At 46.9% G+C, this 23,019-nt stretch overlaps 1 protein-coding gene across 1 annotated transcript; it reads left to right on the top strand.

The window, feature by feature from the left end:
• The first annotated feature begins 11,963 nt into the window (after positions 1-11,963).
• On the top strand, positions 11,964-22,775 carry COMMD8 (COMM domain containing 8). Its single transcript, XM_077301890.1, has 5 exons — positions 11,964-12,269; positions 14,576-14,731; positions 16,224-16,376; positions 17,524-17,679; positions 22,114-22,775. The coding sequence occupies exons 1-5, from the start codon at positions 11,979-11,981 to the stop codon at positions 22,132-22,134; spliced, it is 777 nt and encodes a 258-aa protein (XP_077158005.1). The 5' UTR covers positions 11,964-11,978; the 3' UTR covers positions 22,135-22,775.
• Positions 22,776-23,019: the final 244 nt, after the last annotated feature.

Below are 23,019 nucleotides of genomic sequence, written 5' to 3'. Positions count from 1 at the left end.
TAGAGACAGATTAAGGAACACATAACGAAAACAGCCACATGATGTACATGATGTCTAAAAATACTTGGCATAAAATTGTCATTGTTGTGGGTTCATTACAGAGAGCCAAGTATTCTCTGACATTGGGGAAATAACAAGCTGTCACTCTATCATGAGAATATTACAGTGTTTTAAACTAGGAATCGGCTCTACATTGGTGTGACACCAAAACCGAATTCCAAAACATTGTATTATAATACAAACCAGCTTTTCATGCAAATAATCCAGGAAACTGGATGAAATTATTGGACAACCTTCTTCAGGTCAGCCGTCTTTCTGCGCAAATATTTTCTTTGGCTCTGATTAAAGCAGCCTTAGCCAATTCACCAATTAAATATTCCATGAAATTTGCAAATGGGAACAAATACACTCTTTGCTTTTAGATAAAGCATGCTAGTTTCACAGGAAGTATCATCTTAGATACTTTTTTTCTCCTCACCATTGAAAACAATGAAGGTTGGATGACGCCTGTAGAATTGGATTCCCTGGTCCAATCTTTTTGAAATTTGGGGGTTCTTTTGTGGAGAGGCTACTGCAGCTACACTGCAGAGACTTGGTGCATCTACCTCAAACACCTTTCCCCCTCAGACCACAGGAAAGGAAGATTTTGGCCCCTTTAAACTGCCCAATCAGGGCCGAACCATGCCCTGATTGCGGTTAGGCGAGCTAGTCAAGGCTGATCCAGACAATTTAATTTACGGAGAAGTGGGATCCAGACCAGATTTGTCCCAAAATTGTCCAAATCAAAGTTGATTTAGGTACTTTGGGACTATCTGAACTGCACATGCCTACTTCTGAGATCTGTCCTGGGCGACCTGGGCAGTGTTCCTACCAGGCACATTTCCAACCTGGCAATGACTCGGTGTTTCAAAGGACCAGAGCCCTCCTAGAGCTGGGCCTGGGTTTGGGAAACCTCTCCCCTGAATTCCCAGCTCTGCCATGAAAGCTGGCCTCCGATATCTTCCTGTCCATCAGATCCAGGCCAATAATGGCATCATCCTGTCAGCCAAGTGGGAGGCAGTGCTCCGTGCCAGGAAGGGAAGCTGCGGTTAACTCTCTCGCCTGAAATGGAGGAAACAGAAATGGACTGTGCTCCCTGACCCACTTCCCAGAGCTGTTTTGAGGGAATGAGGGGGAAGACAATTGGGGACTGCCCCGGAAAAAAAAGAAGCAGCCTCGGAATGCACACGATAAACTACAGGCTCATATCTTGCCTGTCTTGCTTATCAGGCTGGCTCTTTTGCAGGCAGAGGAGGAAGAAGGGGAGCAGACATCCGTGGCTGAGATAATCAAGGGCCGTATGCATCATTTCTGCTTACGGTGCCAAGGCACAGAGCACGTTCCATTCTGCAGCACGCATCATCACATGGCAAAATTACACCCAGGAAACATAGAATCATAGAGATACGTAACTGAGTTAATACATCGAGTATGCAGACAGACTGAACAGTCACACTAAATACGAATATCTAAATTTTGGATTTACTCAATCGCAGATGGGGAAAGTCCAAAGGACTCCTTCACATCTTCCTAGAAAGCACGATGCTCACATTCCTGTTGCAGGTGCAAAGGAGTCTGGTGGGCTGGACCCACATTGTATCCAGTGAAGAGATGCAGAAGAGTCTGGCCTCCTCTGCACACACGTCCCTGATTTTCTAGGTGAGGCCACCCTGGCTCCAAGCCCCCAGCTGTCCAATTGTACATGAATCTGGCTCCTTGCTGAGAATTTGCTGGAGAAGTTATGAAGTTATGCCACGTGCTTTCCCCCAAGAAGTTATGCCATGTGCTTTCCCCCAAGCCGTGAGGCCCTAGGATCAAGGATAAGGAAAGCACTGAAGGGGTCCTTCTCCCAGCCCCATCAAGGCATCATTGGGCAGAAGGGGCAGAAGGTGGATCATTTGAACACTCACTCTCTGCTCCCCAACACTGGGATGCCCTCCAGCACCTCCCCTTCCGTTAAAAGAAGAGCTGTCTTTTTAATACCCTGCTTTTCACTACCCAAAGGAGTCCCAAGAGGCTTACAAGTACTTTTCCCTTCCTCTCCCCACAACAGATACCCTGCGAGATTGTGAGAGCTCTGAGAGAACAGGATTTGGAACTGAAAACAGGATCTTCTGTTTTCAAACATCCCAACCATCAATCTTTAGGTTTTTATTTCATTTATAATTATTTATAATGATAAATAATTTATATTTACAATTATTTATATTCCACCCTTCTCCCCAATGGGGACCCAAAGTGGCTAACTTCAGCCCCCCCCCCCCTCCTCCATTTTATCTGTACAATACTCCAGAGAGGTAGGTTAGGCTGGGAGTGTGTGATTGGCCCAGAGTCGCAGGTAACCAAAGTCAGGATTTGAACCTGAGCTTCCCCAATCCGAGTCTAATATTTAAATCACTCTGGGCAATTTCAGTTCTTCAGGGGAAGCTGTTGGCCATGGCCAGCGAGGCCACAAAGTACAGTGATACAGACTGATCTCAATAACCTTTTCCATCAGGTCCAAAGCAGGGAGGTTTATTCCAAGAGAATTTTCTGTTTCTTCTAGGGCAAAAATTAGTATATAATAATTAAAATTATTATTATTAAAGTATTTATATACCACCACTTGCGCCAAGCTGTCTCATGGTGGGTTGCACGATAAAATCCCACTTAACCGATAACAGATAATTCCCCATGAAAATCCCTATCAAAACAATTACAGCATCAACAATGACTGGCGGCAAAACTATCCCCCCCTCCCACAGCCCGTGCGGTTGTCTCTCGGAGCGCCAGGGGGACTCCTGCAGCCCAGAGCCACCAGCGACGATGGTCTCAAATGTGGTGGTAGTCTCTTCCAGGGGGTGGGGGGGGGGCGTCCAATCTTCCGTGTCCTGCCTCAACCATAGACCTGGCGGAAGAGCAGTTGAGTCCTGTGGGGCACCCCGTTCATGTCAGCCCTGAGAGGTCCTATCGGCCGGGCCTGGTTTTCACCTCCATCTCTCACCCCCAAATGGATGGGGTTGTGGAAAGATTCAACCAGATCGTAAAAGAGATGCTCATGACAAACCAGCGTTGTGGGATTTGTACATTGACCTCCTCATGCTCAGCCTGAGAGAGACCCCACAGGATTCGACTGCATTTGCTCCACTCAAACTCCTCTCCAGGGGAATTCGGAGCACAGTGCAGGAGCCGTGAGTGGCTGAACCCCTGTCTGTTGGAACTCGTGCGAGGGGTTGGAGCAGGAGCAGGCAGAATCAAGGGGCAACGTAGAGCAGGCTGACCTCTGAACCCAGCGCTGGGAGCCCCACTGACCCTGCTCATGGCAAGGAGAGCTTGCGTGGTGTAGTCGTTAAGAGTGGCGGATCCTAATCTGGAGAACCGGGGTTGATTCTGCACTCTTCCACATGCAGTCAGCTGGGTGACCTTTTGCTAGTCACAGTTCTCTCAGGGCCGTTCTCGGGGAGCAGTCCTGTTAGAGCTCTCTTAGCCCCCCCCCCAACCTCACAGGTGTCACAGGTCACCAACTGGGGCAAATAATCCTGTGTCACTGAGGATTATGTGCAGATACAGTAGCCCTCCCCGTCCTGCTAGCAACTAGAACAACATTTAGATGCGATGATGTCAGAATACCCAATTTCAAAGGACCTGGACATTTCCATCCCTCAACAAAAGGTGATCCCTCAATCCTCACCTGTGTTAGATCCTGTCAGCTCCAGAGACAAGAAATATTGCTTGTAGGCGATGAATTGCAGGTGTTCTTGTGCTCTCGCCACTGAATATATTTCTGAATGGTGACCGAAATTGGATTTCAACTCTGTATCCGTGCAGTTGAACTGCTGCTCATGAACCAATATGTGGCTCCTTTTGATTTAGGAAGATGGGCAGAAGTTGATTTGCCAAAAGAAGATGATTGTGGGCATGCGATTTACAGGCCACGATAGAGCAATGCCCTCTTCCCTTTCCTAGCTACCGAGAGGGCCAACGGCCCCCTCGGATGTGGGGTATCCCCAAGAAGATGGATCTGTCAGTAGCTGGGAGCCAGAGGGAAGAAATATTAGCTGTTTGGCTAAAGGATGGGGCAGGGTAGGGGGAACTGGGGACAGCCCCGTATGGGGATGGCCCCGTACTGGCGAAACAACAGCAAAGTTGAGGCCTATGGCTCTCAAGTATTTGAAAACTTTGGTATAAGATCCTCCGGGACAGAAATCTCAGCCTGTCCAGTAACTACCTCCGCTTTCAAATACAGCGATTCCTTCTTGACAACCGTCGCTAATACAAGCAAACACCTTCTGGGTTCTGATTCTAGAACTGCTGGAAGACCAATCAAATGATCCTCCACTGCTGAGGTTCTATAGTTATAAACTACCACTGATTTTGATATAGGAAGGAAATGTGCTTCGTAGGACCAAATAAATAAATCTGTCAACATTCACAAAGTGTGTTTTCTGCCTCTTACGATATGTTACATTCGTACTCTCTCTCTGAATCTCTCTTCAAATGTGAACCATTTGAGTGTCCCAGCTCTGGGTAGGAAAAAGCCTGGTGACTTTGGGGGTGCAGCCTGCAAATGATGGGGTTTGGGGAGGGGAGGGACTTCTAAGGGGAGGGACTTTTCTCCAGGGGAATTGATATCTGTTGCCTGGAGATGAGCTGTAATTCCAGGGCATCCCGTGATCCCACCTGGAGGCTGGCATTCCTAGGAAACCTCTGTCTGCAGAAACATTATGTGTATTTTTGCAGTAGTTTCTGAGGAAAACAACGGAACACTGTGGAGAAATCAGATAAAAGGGCCGTACGGCTTTCACGGGGGGGAGGGGGCAAGGATTCATTCCAAGTTCATTTTGCAGATAAAAGATTTGAGCAAGACAAAATTGATATAGAACTCACAGAATCCTGAGGCGAATCAACCTGAGCCACAATGACAAAGTTGGAAGAGCTACAAAGGATCTGCAGCAAAAAGGGGGAGAGATACAAACCCATTGTGGCATTTTAAGCTTACAATGTACCTGTTTATTGGGACCTGGGCCAATCCTCTATAACATGGCATTTTAACCTTTTCTTTTATAATCAGCGTCAAACTTTAGATGATCGGTCTGGCAGGGCTGCCTGTAGCAATGTGTAGGAGACTGGGAGTGGGACCCGGGGGCACCTTTGGGCAACTACATGACTGTCACTGTGGGGGGGGGGGAACCCTGGAAGGAATGACACACCAGTTACCAGAGTTTTCAGCCACTCTCCGAGCAGACCAACATGACTTCTTGGTTTGGGTCCCAATCTCTGTTCAAGGTCCCCACTAAAGGGAAGAGCCTATGGCTCAAGTATGCGAAAAGATTATCAATTAAGAAATTTTGAATGACAGAGGAATAGAAGAGGTTACTTTTTGAAGAAATGTTCACAGGGACAAGCCAGTGAGGAAAAGCATTTGCTTTGAAAACGGGGGAGATTATCTTGATCCCGTTCTGTTTTGATGTTGTGTATGCGAGGCAGCAGAGGGCTGAGCTTGGGGTCTGGAGCAGGATCCAAGCAGCCCCGAAGAACAGCCAATGAGCTGTCGGGTCCCCACCCGCGGGGCCCAATGAGTTTGAATCAATCAAGCACCGCTAAGCCAATCAGGCTCGGCTTAGGGCAGTTCAACCTCCTGTACATATGTATATAAGTGGGGGTTTGTCCAGGCAAGACCCCAGTCTGCGTGGTTCCCTTCAACATGTACCCACTCCTAGAAGCAATAAAGAGCTGCTTGATGCATGACCTCACTTATTTCCTAGCGAACCCACTATACAACACTTGACCGAAAGATTTCTTTGAACAATAAACAGACTTCGATACACTTCGATTAGAATGAAAAGTTTCTTTATTATTTCGGTAACGCCAGTTGGGTTGGTTTTTTGGGGGCTTTGTGTGTCGACTTGCCCTCATTTCTTCTTTATTGGCTGGGCATCATTACGCAGTCAAGTCTTTTCCTTGTAAGGAGAAAATTTAGTAGAGCAGGATGTAAACTGAGAAGCAGAAAACAACGAACCCCTCCCCAAAATAGTTCTATTACTATACAAGCATTTGTCCTCATGAATAATTGCAGGTGTATTTCTGGTTGCCAACCTTCAGGCAGGGCCTGGGGATCTCCCACTATTACGACTGATCTACAGACAACAGAGATCAGATCCTCTGGATAAAACGGCTGGTTTGGAGGCTGGACTCCAGGACATTGTACCCTCCCCAAACTCTCCCCTCCAACCCCCAAATCTACAGGTATTTCCCTACGCAGAGCAGGGAACCCTAGGGGAACTACTTGTTTAAAAAAATCAGTACACAGCACAATTAAACTGCATTCCCTGAAACTCTCCTCACTCATGATGGTGTGGATCTGTGATTTTTGTGGCTTATGCTTTGGTTATCGATAGAAGACATGATCTTACGGTGACTTTTGGGGAGGCCCAGTGCAAAAACCCTGAGGATCCGTATTTTGGAACCAAGTTTTCGCTCTGTGCCGTAGCCATAAAGGTTTGGATCTGTGATTTTTTGTGGTGTATGCTGTGGCTGTCAATAGAAGAAGTGATCTTACTGTGAGTTTGGGGGGCCTGGATGCAAAAACCCTGAGATCCATATGCTTTGGATCCATATTTTTGCTCCGTGGCATGGTTATAAAGGCATGGATCTGTGATGTTTGTGGTGTATGCTGTGCCTATCGATACAATAGGTGGTCTTATGGTGAGTCTGAAGGGGTTCAGTGCAAAAATCATGATCTATGAGGACCCATGCATTTCAACCAGGTTTTGCCCTATTGCTGCGCCACGATGCTCTGGATGCATGATTTTTGTGGTGCTTCCTATAGTCTAAGACACGGTCTATAGAATGAAGGTGGTTTTATTTCGCTTCAGCGTTAAAAATATATGCAATCATGAGAATCCGTTAGAAATCATCTAGCTCCGACTTTTACCTACACCCCCTGCATTGCTCCGAGGTTCTTCGTGCCAGTGGCTTTCTAACCCTTTCTTTATATCTGAACAAGTGTGCATGCACACGGAAGCTTACACCTTGAATAAAACGTGGTTGATCTTAAAGGAGGCTCTTTACCCCACTGTGATGCTTCAGAGAAGCAGGGCGACCCACCAGAAATTGCAAGCAGAGCTGCAATAAATTGCGGTAGTAAATCGGCTTAAAATCTTGCCGGGGCTATATCGACCTAGCACCACAAAGCTACTGGACTCAAACTTTATTCTGCTGCTTCAGACCAGTTTGGCTACCCGCTTGAATCCATCTTCATGAAAAACCCGAACCACGCTTCTTCTTCTTTGAAGCATCCCCCACATAATGGAGATGTATGGGCTTCAAACAGAAAAAAACACACGGGGATGCCAGGGTCTGACCCTAGGACTTGATGCCTGCAAAGCAGACGCTCGCCGCTGAACCTTTGCTCTGCAGGCCGCACAAGTTCCCTTATCTCTTTGCCTTCCTAGAGGAAAGCTCCCTTCTTCGCGATAGCGATTTCGCGCCTGCGCCCTGTGAAGGGGGAGGGGGAAAAAGGCGGAAGCGACGTCCTCCGAGCGCCGGGCTTGACGGGGCGGGGCAAGGACACGGTCACGTGGAAGGGGGCGGGGCAAGGCGGAGGGGACCCGCAAGAGAAAAGATGAAGCGGCTGGAAAAGTTGCCGCCTGCAGAGACGTTGGAGGTGAGGGCGAGGGCGAGGGCGAGGGGCGGGAGCGCTGGGGGCTGAGCGGCGCTTGCTGGTTCCGACTCCTCTGCCTCACTCACTCGTCGGCTCTGCGAGCCCCTTCCCGGGCTGAGCCGTGGTCCTTGGCTTGCCTGGGGCGGGGTTTGCTCTCCAGACGTCGACGGACTACAATTCCCATGCACCCTTGCGAATACAGTCGATTGGCAGGGGCTCATGGGAATTGTAGTCGGAGGGCATCTGGGGGAACCACCGTTTGGGCCCCCCTAGACCAACGTTTTGACTTGTATCTTTCTGGGAATGGGACTCCCAAGCGGAGTATGAGGGTGTGCGTGGAGGGGGGGGGGCGTGAGAACCGCAATCTCCCCCTCCACCGCTGTTGCTGTGTGCTTAAAAGACAGGTGCTTAAAAGACAGGCTTCTTCTGTTCGTAGAGGGTCCACAGATGTTTTTAAGGTGGCCGGCTTCCAGGTGGGGACTGGAGGTCTCCAGGAGTTACAACTGTCCCCCAAAGTAGGGATCTGTTCCCATGGAGGAGCTTTACATATTTATTTATTTGTAATAATCTGGCTGGTGGCAGTGATGGAACCATTGGAAACCTCTGTTCTTTCCAATGGCAAGGGAAAAATAAGATTTTCTGTTCTCTTTTTTTCTTTTCACCATTGAAAAAAAATGAATGTTGGATGGGGTATCCTCTTCAGGTGCCTATAGAATTGGATTCCCTGTACGGAGAAGTGGGATTCAGATCAGATTTGTCCCAAAAGTGTCCAAATCAAAATTGATTCAGGTACTTTGGGACTATCTGAACTGCACATGCCTACTTCTGAGATCTGTCCTGGGCGACCTAGGCAGTGTTCCTACCAGGCACATTTCCAACCTGGCAATGACTTGGTGTTCCAAAGGACCAGAGCCCTCCTAGAGCTGGGCCTGGGTTTGGGAAACCTCTCCCCAGCTCTGCCATGAAAGCTGGCCTCCTAATGTAGAGACCCATCTAGCTGGCACCTGGCATGCGAGCTGTCATTTCATCGTTGCCACGCTCCCCCGAGTGAAAAAAAAATCCCCCCCACCCCCGTGCATTGGTGCGATTTTCAGCCGAAAATAAAAGGAACTTGCAAACGGGGCTGTGTTGTGCTTGGTGACTTGAGGCGAGCTTTAAAGCAGGTCTGTGGAGGGACTGCAGCCGGAGAAGCCTCGCTGGGTGAATGAAGGCTCGCAGGTTCGTTGCTCTCCGCTCACTCCGAGAAAAAAAAATGGCAATCGCTTCGCCGGAAGTTCAGAGGAGAGAGCCAGGGGGAGGGACTTTGCTGAAACCGCAACAATGGGAACGCATAGAACTTTTTCGAAACTGTTGCAGATTATTTGCAAGAGTATAGCGCTTTCCAGAGGGTGAATCCACTTTTTGGGATTTCCCTGGAAGCGCTACAACAAAGCGCTTTTAGAGGGCCTGTTTCAGGAGTGTGGCAGATTGTGTACGACGTCGTGCATAACTGCATATTAGTAGCGATTACAATTTGCAACCCTTCTGCTACATTAAACTTGTGCAGAATGGACCACAGAATCCTGAGACTAATCAACTTGAGCCACAATGACAAAGTTGGAAGAGCTACAAAGGATCTGTAGCAAAAAGGGGGAGAGATATAAACCCATTGTGGCATTTTAAGGTTGTTGTTGTTGTTGTTGTTGTTAGGTGCTAAGTCATGTCCGACCCATCGTGACACCATGGATAATGATCCTCCAGGCCTTCCTGTCCTCTACGATTCCCCGGAGTCCATTTAAGTTTGCACCTACTGCTTCAGTGACTCCATCCAGCCACCTCATTCTCTGTTGTCCCCTTCTTCTTTTGCCCTCCATCGCTCCCAGCATTAGGCTCTTCTACAGGGAGTCCTTCTCATGAGGTGGCCAAAGTATTTGAGTTTCATCTTCAGGTCCTGGCCTTCTAAGGAGCAGTCAGGGCTGATCTCCTCTAGGACTGACCGGTTTGTTCGCCTTGCAGTCCTGGGGGTACCTTTGGGCAACTACATGACTGTCACTTTGGGGGGGGGGGCTGGAAGCAATGCCACACCAGTCACCAGAATTTTCAGCCACTCTCAGAGCAGACCGACATGAGTTCTTAGTTTGGGTACGAATCTCTGTTCAAGGTCCCCGCTAAAGGGAAGAGTTATGGCTGGAGTTTGCTAAAAGATTATCGATTAAGCAGTTTTGAATCATAGAGGAACAGAAGAGGTTACTTTTTGAAGAAATGTTCAGAAGGACAAGCCGGTGAAGAAAAGCATTTCCTTTGAAAACTGGGGAGATTGTTTAGATCCTATTATGCCTTGACCTAAATATTTTTTTTTTGAACAACAAACAGACTTTGATACACTTTGATTAGAATGAAAAGTTTCTTTATTATTTCTGTAGTGCTAGTTGGGTCGGTTTCTTTTGGACTTTGAATGCCGACTTGCCCTCATTTCTTCATTACTAACTGGGCACCATTACGTAGTCAAGTCTTTTCCTTTTAAGGAGAACATTTAGTAGAGCCGTGAAGATGTGGATACAGGATTTTGCGATGTATTCCAGATATCAATAGAACAGGTGATCTGGGGGGGTCTGGATGCAAAAACCCTGAGGATCTGTCCTTATGAAGCATGTTTTTGCTCCCTGTCATGGCTCCAAAGTGTGGGTATATGATTTTGTGGTGTATGTTGTGGCTATTGATAGGAGAGGTGATCTTAAGGTGATTTTGGGGTGAGTGGATCTGTGAGGATCCATGCGTGGAACCATGTTTTTGCCCTGTGGCATCACCACGAAGGTGTGGATCTGAGATTTTTGTGGTTATGCTTTGGCTATTGATAGAAGAGGTGATCTTACGGTGACTTTTGTGGAGGCCCAGTGCAAAAACCCTGAGAATCCGTGTTTTGGAACCAAGTTTTTGCTCTGTGCTGTAGACATAAAGGTGTGGATCTGTGACTTTTTCTGGTGTATGCTGTGGCTGCCAATAGAAATGATCTTACTGTGAGTTTGGGGGGCCTGGATGGAAAACCCCTGAGAATCCATGCTTTGGATCCATATTTTTGCTGTGTAGCATGGTTATAAAGGCATGGATCTGTGATTTTTGTGGTGTATGCTGTGCCTATCAATACAATAGGTGGTCTTATGGTGAGTTTCGGGGGCCTGGATGCAAAAACCCTGAGGATCCATGCTTTGGATCCATGTTTTTGCCACATGGTTTGCCACAAAAGTGTGTGGATCTGTGATGTTTATGGTGTATGCTATGCCTATTGATACAGTAGGTGATCTTATGGTGAGTCTGAAGCAGTTCAGTGCAAAAATCATATGGTTCTATGAGGATCCATGCATTTCAACCAGGTTTCTGCCCCACTGAGGCACTAGGACGCTGTGGATGCATGATTTTTGTGGTGCTACCTAAGACATTGTCTACAGCAGGAGTGGGCAAACTGTGGCCCTCCAGATCTCCATGGACTACAATTCCCATGAGTCCCTGCCAACAAACGCTGGCAGTGGCTCATGGGAATTTTAGTCCATAGACTTCTGGAGGGCCACAGTTTGCCCATCCCTGATCTACCGAATGAAGGTGGTCTTATTTCGTTTCAATCTTAAAAATATATGCAACGAGAAACCGTTTGAAATCATCTAGGCCCGACTTTTACCTACACCCCCTGCATTGCTCCGAGGTTCTTCGTGTCACTGGCTTCCTAACCCTTTTGAGTTTCTTTATATCTGAACAAGTGTGCATGCACACAGAAGCTTACACCTTGAATAAAACTGAGTTGATCTTAAAAGAGGCCCCAGACCCAAGCTGTAATGCTTCAGAGGAACACGGCGACCCACCAAAATTGCAAGCGGAATTGCAATTAATTGCGGTAGTAAGTCGGCTTAAAATCTTGCCAGTGGCTTTCTAACCCTTTCTTTATATCTGAACAAGTGTGCATGCACACAGAAGCTTACACCTTGAATAAAACGTGGTTGATCTTAAAGGAGGTTCTTTACCCCACTGTGATGCTTCAGAGAAGCAGGGCGACCCACCAGAAATTGCAAGCAGAGCTGCAATAAATTGCAGTAGTAAATCGGATTTTAAATCTTGCCGGGGCTATATCGACCTAGCACCACAAAGCTACTGGACTCAAACTTTATTCTGCTGCTTCAGACCAGTTTGGCTACCCGCTTGAATCCATCTTCATGAAAAACCCGAACCACGCCTCTTCTTCTTTGAAGCATCCCCCACATAATGGAGATGTATGGGCTTCAAACAGAAAAAAACACACGGGGATGCCAGGGTCTGACCCTAGGACTTGATGCCTGCAAAGCAGACGCTCGCCGCTGAACCTTTGCTCTGCAGGCCGCACAAGTTCCCTTATCTCTTTGCCTTCCTAGAGGAAAGCTCCCTTCTTCGCGATAGCGATTTCGCGCCTGCGCCCTGTGAAGGGGGAGGGGGAAAAAGGCGGAAGCGACGTCCTCCGAGCGCCGGGCTTGACGGGGCGGGGCAAGGACACGGTCACGTGGAAGGGGGCGGGGCAAGGCGGAGGGGACCCGCAAGAGAAAAGATGAAGCGGCTGGAAAAGTTGCCGCCTGCAGAGACGTTGGAGGTGAGGGCGAGGGCGAGGGCGAGGGGCGGGAGCGCTGGGGGCTGAGCGGCGCTTGCTGGTTCCGACTCCTCTGCCTCACTCACTCGTCGGCTCTGCGCGGGCATTGGCCTTCTTTCGCCCCTGCCCCTTCCCGGGCTGAGCCGTGGTCCTTGGCCTGCCTGGGGCGGGGTTTGCTCTCCAGACGTCGATGGTCAGCAGGCCGACCTGGTGAGCGAGCCATGGCGTTTCCCTGCGCCGAGGCCGGGATCCTGGGGTGGGAGGGGGCCCTGGAGAAGGGAGGCCGGGATCCTGGCGTGGGGGGGGAGCCGGGGAGAGGCCTTCGCGCGAAGCCAGGGGATTGTGCTCGGAGGAGAGATGCAAGCAGAGAGAGACACAGACAGCAAGGCCAAGGAGAGAGCTCACACGAAGGGCCAGAGGTCCTAAGCAGTCCCTGATACAGCCCTCCCCCCTCCCTCCCTAGCCAGCCAGACAGTTCAGAAAAAAAGCAGAGAGACGGATCTTTGGCAGACAGCATGGAGAGCCCAGCATGCAGGGAACGAAGAGACCAAGGCAGAGAGACACCAATAGAAGAGACCAAGGTAGAGACACACCAATAGACAAATAGAGCGACACAGACATATACACACGGGAGATAGAGAGCTCACCCTTTCCCCACCCACCCTCCTTAACAGGGAAAAGCACAGATGGACAGATACAGGGATAGCAGAATGCAAAGACAGAGAGTGAGAACATGGGAGACAGCATTGCGATAAAGGAAGCATGGAGATATACAGGCAGAGATCCCAGCCAGTCCATGCTACAGCCCTTCACCCCTCCCACCCCACAGACAGGCAGACAGTGAGAAAGTTAGCCAGGAGAAGGATGGCTGGGAGACAGAATACAGATACAAGGATGCATGGATGGATGCAGGGAGGGAAACTGGGAAGGAAGAGAAAAAGACAGAGGGACAGAAAGACATATGGAGAGATACAAGCACCAATAGACAGAAATAGACACAAAGGAGATAACAGAGATAAAACCAGACATGGAGAGATACAGGGCTGCCGGAAAGAAGGGAAGAAATACAGGCAGTAAGAAAGTTCGCAGAGACAGGGATCGCTGGCAGCAATACCGGAGATAAAGGGATAAATGGCTGCTGGGATGGAAGGATAGAATGAAGGACGAAAGGAAGACACCAAGAGAGAGAAAGAGAGATGAGACAGAAAACAAAACACATCCAGGAGAGTGAAAACAAGGAAGCCAGGAAGGAAGGAGGACAGGAAAGAAGAAAGTCAAGAAGGAAGGAGGGAGGGAGACAAAAGGGGATACACGGATGGGAGCAATAACGGAAGACATACAGAAAGCTAGACAGTTAGAACACACAGGGATGGATGGGAGACAGAAAGCAGGTAAAGAGATGGGTGGATGGATGGGTGCGTCAAAAAATAGAGGGAAGGAAGACAGACAAACAGACGCAAATAGAATTACACAGCCAGTGATAACCCCTACTCCTATAAGGTCTCCCATCCAAATACTGGCCACGCACAGCCCTCCTTAGCTTCTGCCCTCTCATGACATCAGGCTCCCCTGCGCACATCACCGACTATGAAACGAGCCCCAATGACATGAGCATGTGCCCTCTGACTATGCATCCACATTTTGGTGGCCATTGCATGATTACCCCCCTTTTTCTCTTTCCAGCAAAGATCCCTCTGCTGCCACCAGAAAGCACCTTCCTGCTTGCAGGGGACATCACCACACCTCCTGAACCGCTCCCATCCATACTGCCCAAACACCTATAATTCCACTCACACAAACACCAAGCCACAAAGGATACTCTCTAATCCACCCTTTCTAGCGCCCGTTGTATTTAAATGTACAACAGGCTTTATTTCTAGTCTTACATAAATTACTACAATCAAGTGAAGCACTCTGATGAATAAAATGATGGTATAGATAAAGACAGTGGGACATAATTGAATGCTGTCTAAACTGAAAGGAGAAATAAAAACCTTTGTGCTCTTTTGTCTTAAAACCCATATAAGTTAAGAGTTTGTAATAAGATGAGTTCCATTAGTAGTGCTTTTCCCCAGGTAAGTTTGCCTGGGATAACTGTGGGTAGGCAGGTAGTTTTGAGTCCCCACATTGTGCAGGGGATTGGACTAGATGACCCTGGAGGTCCCATGATTCTATCTGAGAGATCAGGCTATACTATACCATTTCACATTCCATGGTTGTGTGTAGTACTGCTTTAAAAAGACTCTGATGTTTTTTCACTGGCACAACCCAGTGGAAATGACAGACCCATTAAACATGATCTCTTTCAGTTCCTCCACAAAGTGGTTGATGGTGTGTGTGGCCGTGCATATCCTCGCTACCAAGATTACAACACTGTTTGGAACTTGACAGAATGGATGGAAGTTTTAGAACAGGCTGCCACCTATTTTAAATCCACGGTCGGCCATGATCTCTCTGATGAAGAGGTATGAGCTTTAAAGAAAGTGTGCGCTTTTTATCTCAGCTGAAACTCTTTGATCCAACAGGAAAATCTGATAACAGAAAAGTTATAATGAACTTGATGAATCTTCAGCAGGCATCTTGTACAAGTTGGCAGAGTTTGGATTAGCATGTAGGTGTGCAAAGATTACATATCCTCTGGATTACTTTTATGATCAGGGTAAAATATATTGCTTATTTAAATTTTCATGACAGGAAGCATTCTAGAATCTGGAGACATTTTTTTCACTGATACATTAACATACAAGCTAACCTTTTTGAATTTCCTGTAGTTTATTTTTAGTCCCTAAACATACATACATACATACATACATACATACATTCATTCATTCATTCATTCATTCATTCATTCATTCATTCATTCATTCATTCATTCATTCATTCATATACATACAGCCCCTTACAGTGACATCTTGGGGCGTATAATGGATATTCTAGGACTTTAAAATGGAATTGGATTTTCTTCTAAGTACTGCCAACTATTTATATAGATAGGGTTGGGTGAATTTACAGTTTTCTTATTTCAGTATAAGGGCATCAATGAGTTCATAAGACATCTATTAATTAAGCTGCTGTGGTGGAAAATTCAGATGAGCACAATCCAGTGAGAAGTTTCCTCTGTGTTATCTGTTCAGAGATTAATGGGAGCAAATACAAGAGCGGAAGAAGCTTTTAGGGAAGAACTACCAAGTGGACTGTGCCTTTTTTTTTTCCTGATAAATATAGCCTATGTTTAAAACACCACATGTTTGAGGGATGGGCAAAAGTCATGGTCAACTTTTTCTTTTAGAGTAGATACGCAAAGTTGCTAGGATGTAATCCAACCACAGTCAGCTTTTTGAAATCCCAAGGATTTCAACAAGAGAGTGAAACAGCATACTAAATCAGCAGGACTGAAAAGAATTTGACTTTGGTTGGTTTGTACCTGTGGTACTAATCAGGATCATATAATTCTGCAACCAGAAACTAGGTGCACGCACACTCCCCTGTCCTGTCAGAGACACTCAGAACCCCACAATAATCTCAGAAACAGGCAGTTGAAAGGAAGTGGTGAATTTTCAGGAAAACCAACATCTGCAACAAACTTGCTGGCTGTGAGTTATGCCCTGCTGAACCTAGCCTAATTTTTCACAGTCTGCAGAACAGCACTTCCCTCTTTCAGACTGGCTTTGAAGAGTGCAGCTGGGCACTTGAGAGCTTTGCAGCTGAGCATGTGAACATCTTTGCCTGTTTCTCAGCTGCTTGCTGTTTTGTGATTCCTCGGCGACTCAGGCTCACTCTGTCCATGAAGAGGGTTGTGCGTGCATGATTCCTGGCTGTCAGACTCCGCCTGATGATGTTAGGCAATGCTACTGAACTGAAGAAGTAGCATCTAGTTATTGCTGAGCTCCTTTTGATGCATTTTTCTTGCAAGTGTCTTGTCTTTTTAAAATGGCATAATTTGTTTCTTGTTTCTAGGCTCTTCTGCAGTTGAGTGAGATGAGTTCTGATTCTCAAAAAGCAATAGTGACTTGCTTGAAGGGCAGAAAGCCCGATATCAGGCATGCGCTGATTGAGAGAACCAATGCCATCTCTTCTGCACAGCTACAGGATTTTGACTGGCAACTAAAGGTTAGATGACAGCTTATGCATGAATATCTAGCAAAAAATTGCAGAGCTTAGGTAGTCAGTGAACACAGACTGTGCCAAGCAAGTTGGATGGACAGTGTCTGTACATAATTTTCTGTCCTGTACCCACATGGCATGACTACATACCTGGCTTTTCTTTTAGGTTTATGGTAGGGGATTTAGTTGGCCTAATGCAGCCATTCTCAACTTTTTTTACCATCGAGATACCACTGAAACATTCTCCAGGCTTTGAGGAACCCCAGAAGTGGCACAATTGTGCAAAATATGGTTGGGAAGCAGAGCTGCGGACACGCCCACCCAGGGCCCCTCCCTTCCTACTCCCTCCAGGCCCATCATTGGCCATTTTGGGAGGGGGGTTGACATGACCATATATAGTCATATCATGCAATAAATATTTAACAAATTAAAAATATATATTAAAAATTAACTCGCACCCATTCAGGAAATCCTTCCAGGGCAGTCAAGAAACCACCGAGTTTCATGAAATCCTGGTTGAAAAAGTTTGGCCTAATGTAAATCATAACTGAGAGTAATTAAATCTGTAGTTGCAAAAGTATTTAACCATAACTTTAATCCCCAAATTATCTTTAGGTCGGGTTTCCTTTCCAATTAATTACGTGGTCAAAAAGAAAGAGTTTTGTGCTAGAAGAGTATAGATTCAACCCGGTGTCTGCACATAATTTTCTGTCCTGGGAAGCAGAGCTGTGGACACATCCACCTTGGGCCCCTCCCTCTCCACTCCCATCATTGGCCATTTTGGGAGGGTTTTTTTACATGACCATATATGGTCATATCACTCGATAAAGCATGATTGGGAGGAGTTAAATCTGTAGCTGCAAAAGTATTTCACCATAACTTTAATCCCCAAATTATCTTTAGGTCGGGTTTCCTTTCCGATTAATTACTTGGTCAAAAAGAAAGAGTTTTGTGCTTAAAACTTATAGATTCAACCCACAAAGAAGCTCAGCTGCTCAGAACGGCATGTTTGTGGCTGGACTTTACCTGAGGCTGTAGGGGTAACTCTGAAGAGGAGCAGTTGTAACTTTCAGCATATCCATTCGACCAAGGCTCATTCACTGAAAAGGGCTTCTTCGTAACTGATCTAAATTCATTTTATCCTGCCTTTCAGCTTGCCCTGTCTAGTGATAAACTCTCCATGCTGCAAATGCCGCTTCTGAGTCTTGATCTGGGTGTGTCACAGAAGGGTGACATGAAGCAATACTCCGTAGAGATGAATAAGGAGGAGCTACAAAACCTGCTCAGTGCGTTGGAAGCCGCCAATAAAGTACGTATTCTGTTTTGTTTCTAATCTGAAACCACTGGGTGAAAAAAATGGTTTCTCCATTGACTCTAGCAGTAGTGCCCTGAATGCAAAGGGCTACCTTGACCTATTGTTTTTGATGGATCAGTTCAGGGACGAGTACAGGTTTTTGTGGGCACTGGGCAAAGAACTATATCTGGGGCCCCTATTCCCTTTGTTATAGTCCCTTTTTCCCCTCACCACACATATCCCAAATGGTCGATGACCTCCAGTGTCTTGGTCCTCCCCCTTCCCCCCAGTAAAGCATTTTCTTTTTCTGCTTGCCATATTTGTATTTGGGGGGCGAAGGGCGGGGGAGAGGTGTTTGTCCATGGTGAGGATGCTGCTTAGCATCCATTATGTTGCTGAAAGCAAGCAATAAAGGACAAAACACACGTGTGGAGTTATTCTTCTTTTATATATATAAAATGTAAGCAAGGAGAACAATGTGACTTTGAGTCCAGTTTGGCTATAAAGGAAGGAAGTAAATATCTCTAAAGAGCCCTGAGAGATAAAAAAAGGCAAAGCTGTAGTGACTTGCTCAGAATTAGAAACTGCAATTTAGGTCAAGACTGAGTGATGAATTTTTAAAAACCTGACCTCAAAGGTCCTTTCTGAACCCAATCATCATTGAGATGTTCTCCACTGATAACTTTCCCATCTCAGTGTCATACATGTTGTAGATAAAGCATTGCCAAGGCTGACAATTACTGGATAGAACAGTATTTTGCTATAATGGGAGAAGAATGGGATTGCAGGCTGTTAACGTTACACTTAGCAATAGAAAAATTAGATATGGGTCATCAGAAAAAGAATCAATTGGAGCAATAGAAAAAGGCCTCATTTATGTGACAGCAGCATTTGATTTTAAAATTATTTTTGTCAGGATTTCAGCAACAACCTGCAATAAAAATGCCCTCAGAATGTAGCCTGAGTAATCTGGGTAATCCCAGAATGTCAGACAATGTCAGACTGTTTTTATGGGCAAATCTTATGGCTTCACCAAGTAGCTCCAAGCCACCTCAGGTCTGTGTCAGATTTCCACTATCAAAGGTATAGGCAAAAGCACCCCAATGTTGGGTCTTTACTCTACAGACTGAACATGCCAGTATGGTGCCCACCGTATTAGTCAGACCTACTGCGATCTAATTCTGCTGGTCCACTGTGTCCACTACTAGTATTGTAAAAGGTAAAGGTATCCCCTGTGCAAGCACCGAGTCATGTCTGACCCTTGGGGTGACGCCCTCTAGCGTTTTCATGGCAGACTCAATACGGGGTGGTTTGCCAGTGCCTTCCCCAGTCATGACCGTTTACCCCCCAGCAAGCTGGGTACTCATTTTACCGACCTCGGAAGGATGGAAGGCTGAGTCAACCTTGAGCTGGCTGCTGGGATTGAACTCCCAGCCTTATGGGCAAAGCTTTCAGACGGCTGCCTTACCACTCTGCGCCACAAGAGGCTCTTCGAGTATTGGCAGCAGTACAATTAATGTAGGTAATGTTTGCAGGTCCCTGATTCTTAACACACATGCCTATAAAGACAACTCCATATCATCCTTTAATGCAAACCTGTAGGCATGGTGGTGCACAAAGGATTGTGGTCTAACTAACTATGTGTCATGCCCCTGCAGTCAGCACTGGTGATGTCCCACGACTCCTGCCAACAATAGATGGTGTCTCCTTTCCTCCTTCTCCCTCCCAGGCTTTGCCTATGAGGGAGAGGTTCTCCTTCCCTCTTCCCATCTCCCTCTCTTTACACTTTGCTTCCTGCAGAAAGTAGTTCATTCTGCTGTGTCCTTTCCCCACCATAGCTTGCTAGCTCGTGTTAGTCATGGATTCCTCTGATCTGTAACGCTATAGCTCAATAAGGTAGAAGCTTTTGGGGAGGCTCTATTTTAGCCCGGTAGGGAGTATTCAAAAGTGATTGGAATCAGAGGGGTGGGCGGCAGCTGCCATATCTGTATTCTGCCTATCACAAGTGGACTCATGAGTAGTGTTTGTGCTGGAGCCCATGCAGCTGTTTTGGCCCTTGAAAATACTTTGGGGTGGGGGGAAAAGAGTTGTACTCCACCATTATCCACTGAACTTACCTTGATTCCCCAGAAAAGGCCAATGCCCTGTTCTAGATTAGCTCTGTTTAACTTGCTGTCGGAGGACTCAAGAAAACTACAGACACTCAGGCTGCAATGCAATAGGGGGCTTGAGCACTTTCATAATAGCAAGTGCCCTTGTGAAAGACAGAATGCAGAGGCTGATGTCCTCCTCCCATTTCTAACCATCCACAAGCACCCCTCCCTCAAGTAAAAATAAAGCCCTTGATGAGGAGATTTAATGGTTGGCACAAGCAGATCGACTAAGAAGAAGAAGAAGAGTTGGTTCTTATATGCCACTTTTGCCTACCCGAAGGAGGCGCAAAGCGGCTTACAGTCTTCTTCCCATCCTCTCCCCACAACAGACACCCTGTGGGGTGGGTGAGGCTGAGAGAGCTCTGATATTACTGCTTGGTCAGAACAGTTTTATCAGTGCCGTGGCGAGCCCAAGGTCATCCAGCTGGTTGCATGTGGGGGAGCACAGAATCGAACCTGGCATGCCAGATTAGAAGTCCGTACTCCTAACCACTACACCAACTGGCTATTACACCAGACTGGCTCTCTAAGGCAGTGGTCCCCAACCTTTTTATCACTGGGGACTGGTCAACGCTTGACAATTTTACTGAGGCCCGGGGGGGCAGGGTGTTAGTCTTTTGCCGAGGGATGTCGCCGCCACCTGAGCCCCTGCTCCACTTGCTTTCCTGCCGGCACCCATGACTTCCCACTGCTTGCTGGGGGGCGCTGCCAGCTGCTCAGTGCCATGCTGAGGGGGAGTCCCAGCCCTGGTGGCCGCTGGAGAGCACCAAAGGGGAGTCGGTGGTAGAGTGGCAGAGCAGTCCCCAAGGCAGCAGCCAGGGAGGAAGACGAGGAGGAGCCGCGGCCCGGTACCAACTGATCCATGGACCAGTACTGGTCCCCAGACCGGGGGATGCGGACCGCTGGACTAAGGCACAAAAAGGACTGGGCCATGTGTTTCACATCCCATGTGCACTAAGCAAACTGCAAAGGGAAAACTGAAGAGAGAGGAGGGGAAAGGAGCAAAAGGTGTTTCCAGCCATCTTTCTACCTCCTCATTTTCCATCTCCCCCCCCCCCAAATAAAGCCCCCCAAAATTCCTACCTTATGTGCTGCTGTGGATGGGAATATATGGCTGCCTGGTATGAGCTAGCAGACTAAAGCGTGACAAGACCTGGGCCATGTGCTTCAAAGCCTGCGGGGGAGGGGGGGGGCTTCCTGGACCAAATAAACTGCAGAGGGAAAACTGGTGTGTTTGAGGGAGACTCCTTCTCTTATTGGCTAAACCGAGGAGGGAGGAATAAGTGGGAATCCCTCTCTAATTGACAGAAAGGACAATTGGGAGTGAGCCCCTTGGTGGCTCTGATTGGTCAGCAACTGGCTGAGTGAGCTCTGCCTTGATGTTGAGCCTTGATCCTCTACATCAGTGGTCCCCAACCTTTTTATCACCGGGGACCACTCAACGCCTTTTACTGAGGCCCGGTGGGGGGGGGGTAGTTTACTCCTCTACTCTCAACCACTGCCCTAACACTCTCTGATTGCTATGGTAATGTTTAAACATCCCTTCAAAATAAGATACAGATACGCCACAACAATGAACATACGGAACATTTAATTTTTATGGAAATTTTAACTCATGACAATGACAAATCAATGGGAACCCTGAGCTTGTTTCTCTGCAACGAGATAGTCCCATCTGGAAGTGATGGGAGACAATGACACCCAAAGTGTGTTGTAAAGGGCTGGGGGGGGATGAAGTAAAGGGCCGGGGGGGGGGAGAAGGCATCCTTCGGGGCCCACCTCCAATTAGTCGACGGACCACATGTGGTCCACGGCCCACAGGTTGGGGATTGCTACTCTACATGTCATTGTACAATAAGAGTCTGATTTGTAGCTGGGGGAAAGATCCATAGTAGGCCATACAGATTGAATGATAACAGTTGGACTCCTGGAGTGAAGCAACAGAGGGAACTCTGTGGATGGGCAGTGTAACTCTTCTTCAGATGTGACAGAAAGACTTGTTAATTTTAAGAATGTTCAGCTGTTTCAGTTCAAAATCATCATTTGTATTTGCTTTTCTTGGACATGACTGTCATTAAGAGCTTCCTTTGCCTAATTGTGCAAGGGGAATTTTGCATGATTTGGTCTCTTCGTTGGGAGAGCTTCAGAATACCTGCCTTTCAACTGCATGAGAATGAGTGGAGAAAGAAACATTTTTCAAAGGTTATGACGAGAACTGAACTTCAGGACCTGCAAAGTTTATTCTGATTGGTCCTGTAGCTCTTACCATTTTCATTCTCCCCCCTCCTCCTTAAAGGTTGTTCTGCAGCTGAAATGATTTGAACTGTCAGCACTGAGGAAATCGGTCCACTTCCCAGGAAATCCAAGGTTTTCTGTTTTTGAAGTTCCTACAGAAAAGGGATGGGAGATCAAGAACTCTACCAGACGCTTGCTGAGAGTCTCTCTCCTGATCTACACTGAACCAAAATTAAACAAAAAGTGCACTAGCGCTAACGTGGCAAATGACAAGGAGCAGCTCTGATCCTCTGCTGCAGTATCTGTAAGAAGTCATCAGTGCCAAGTTTAAAAGCACGTTGGAGATCCTGGAGATACATTGAGCTTTGTCTTCCTGGGCCACTAGTAATCCATGACAAGTTTACTGCTAAGTGTGAACACCCCTTGTATGCTTTATTCAGCATTCATGGTACAGCACTGCAAAACAGTTTTCTTAGACAAAGTCAATAAACAGCATAAGAAATGTGTTTCTTTGTTCAGAGAGAGCTCTTGTGCTAAGGGCTATGAAATATATCTTCAGTTAATTCTGTCTGATGAAAACGGCAAACTAGAGAGGGGTCTCAAGGCCATTAAAGTGGGCCTTCCCATGGGTGGGGGGCTGAATACTGAAAGAATAAGTATCCAATAAGTAACCATCAGATATTTAAAGGTTATTAAAATGCCTGCTGAATTGAACATAAGTCATAGCTTGTGTGTGTGTATCATATTTTTAAAAGTATTCTGCATCACCATTAGGCACCCATTTCTTAGCCTTGTGATTTGCTTCCCTGAATTTGCCTTTATCTGCTGAAGCCCACATAACTTTGCCATCCTTGTTGAAGTATAGTGTAGCTGTTAACTATTAGCAGGCATACAATGGAAGTCCATGTAAGCCGCAAGCAGATCTTTGTATGTATTATACTTTGTGTGCATTTATAACTTTTCAAAA

The sequence above is a fragment of the Paroedura picta genome, chromosome 10 (genome assembly GCF_049243985.1).
Source record: "Paroedura picta isolate Pp20150507F chromosome 10, Ppicta_v3.0, whole genome shotgun sequence".
NCBI classification, from domain to species: domain Eukaryota; kingdom Metazoa; phylum Chordata; class Lepidosauria; order Squamata; family Gekkonidae; genus Paroedura; species Paroedura picta.
Note: the sequence above shows the minus strand (reverse complement) of the source record. Positions and strands in the feature narration are given on the sequence as shown.

Excerpts from the sequence above, each read along its gene's own strand:
- COMMD8 (XM_077301890.1), top strand. The coding sequence starts at position 11,979 with ATGCCTGCAAAGCAGACGCTCGCCGCTGAACCTTTGCTCTGCAGGCCG. Across the intron at positions 12,270-14,575 it reads CGCCTGCAGAGACGTTGGAG|TTCCTCCACAAAGTGGTTGA; the intron begins GTGAGGGCGAGG and ends GATCTCTTTCAG. Across the intron at positions 14,732-16,223 it reads ATGATCTCTCTGATGAAGAG|GCTCTTCTGCAGTTGAGTGA; the intron begins GTATGAGCTTTA and ends TCTTGTTTCTAG.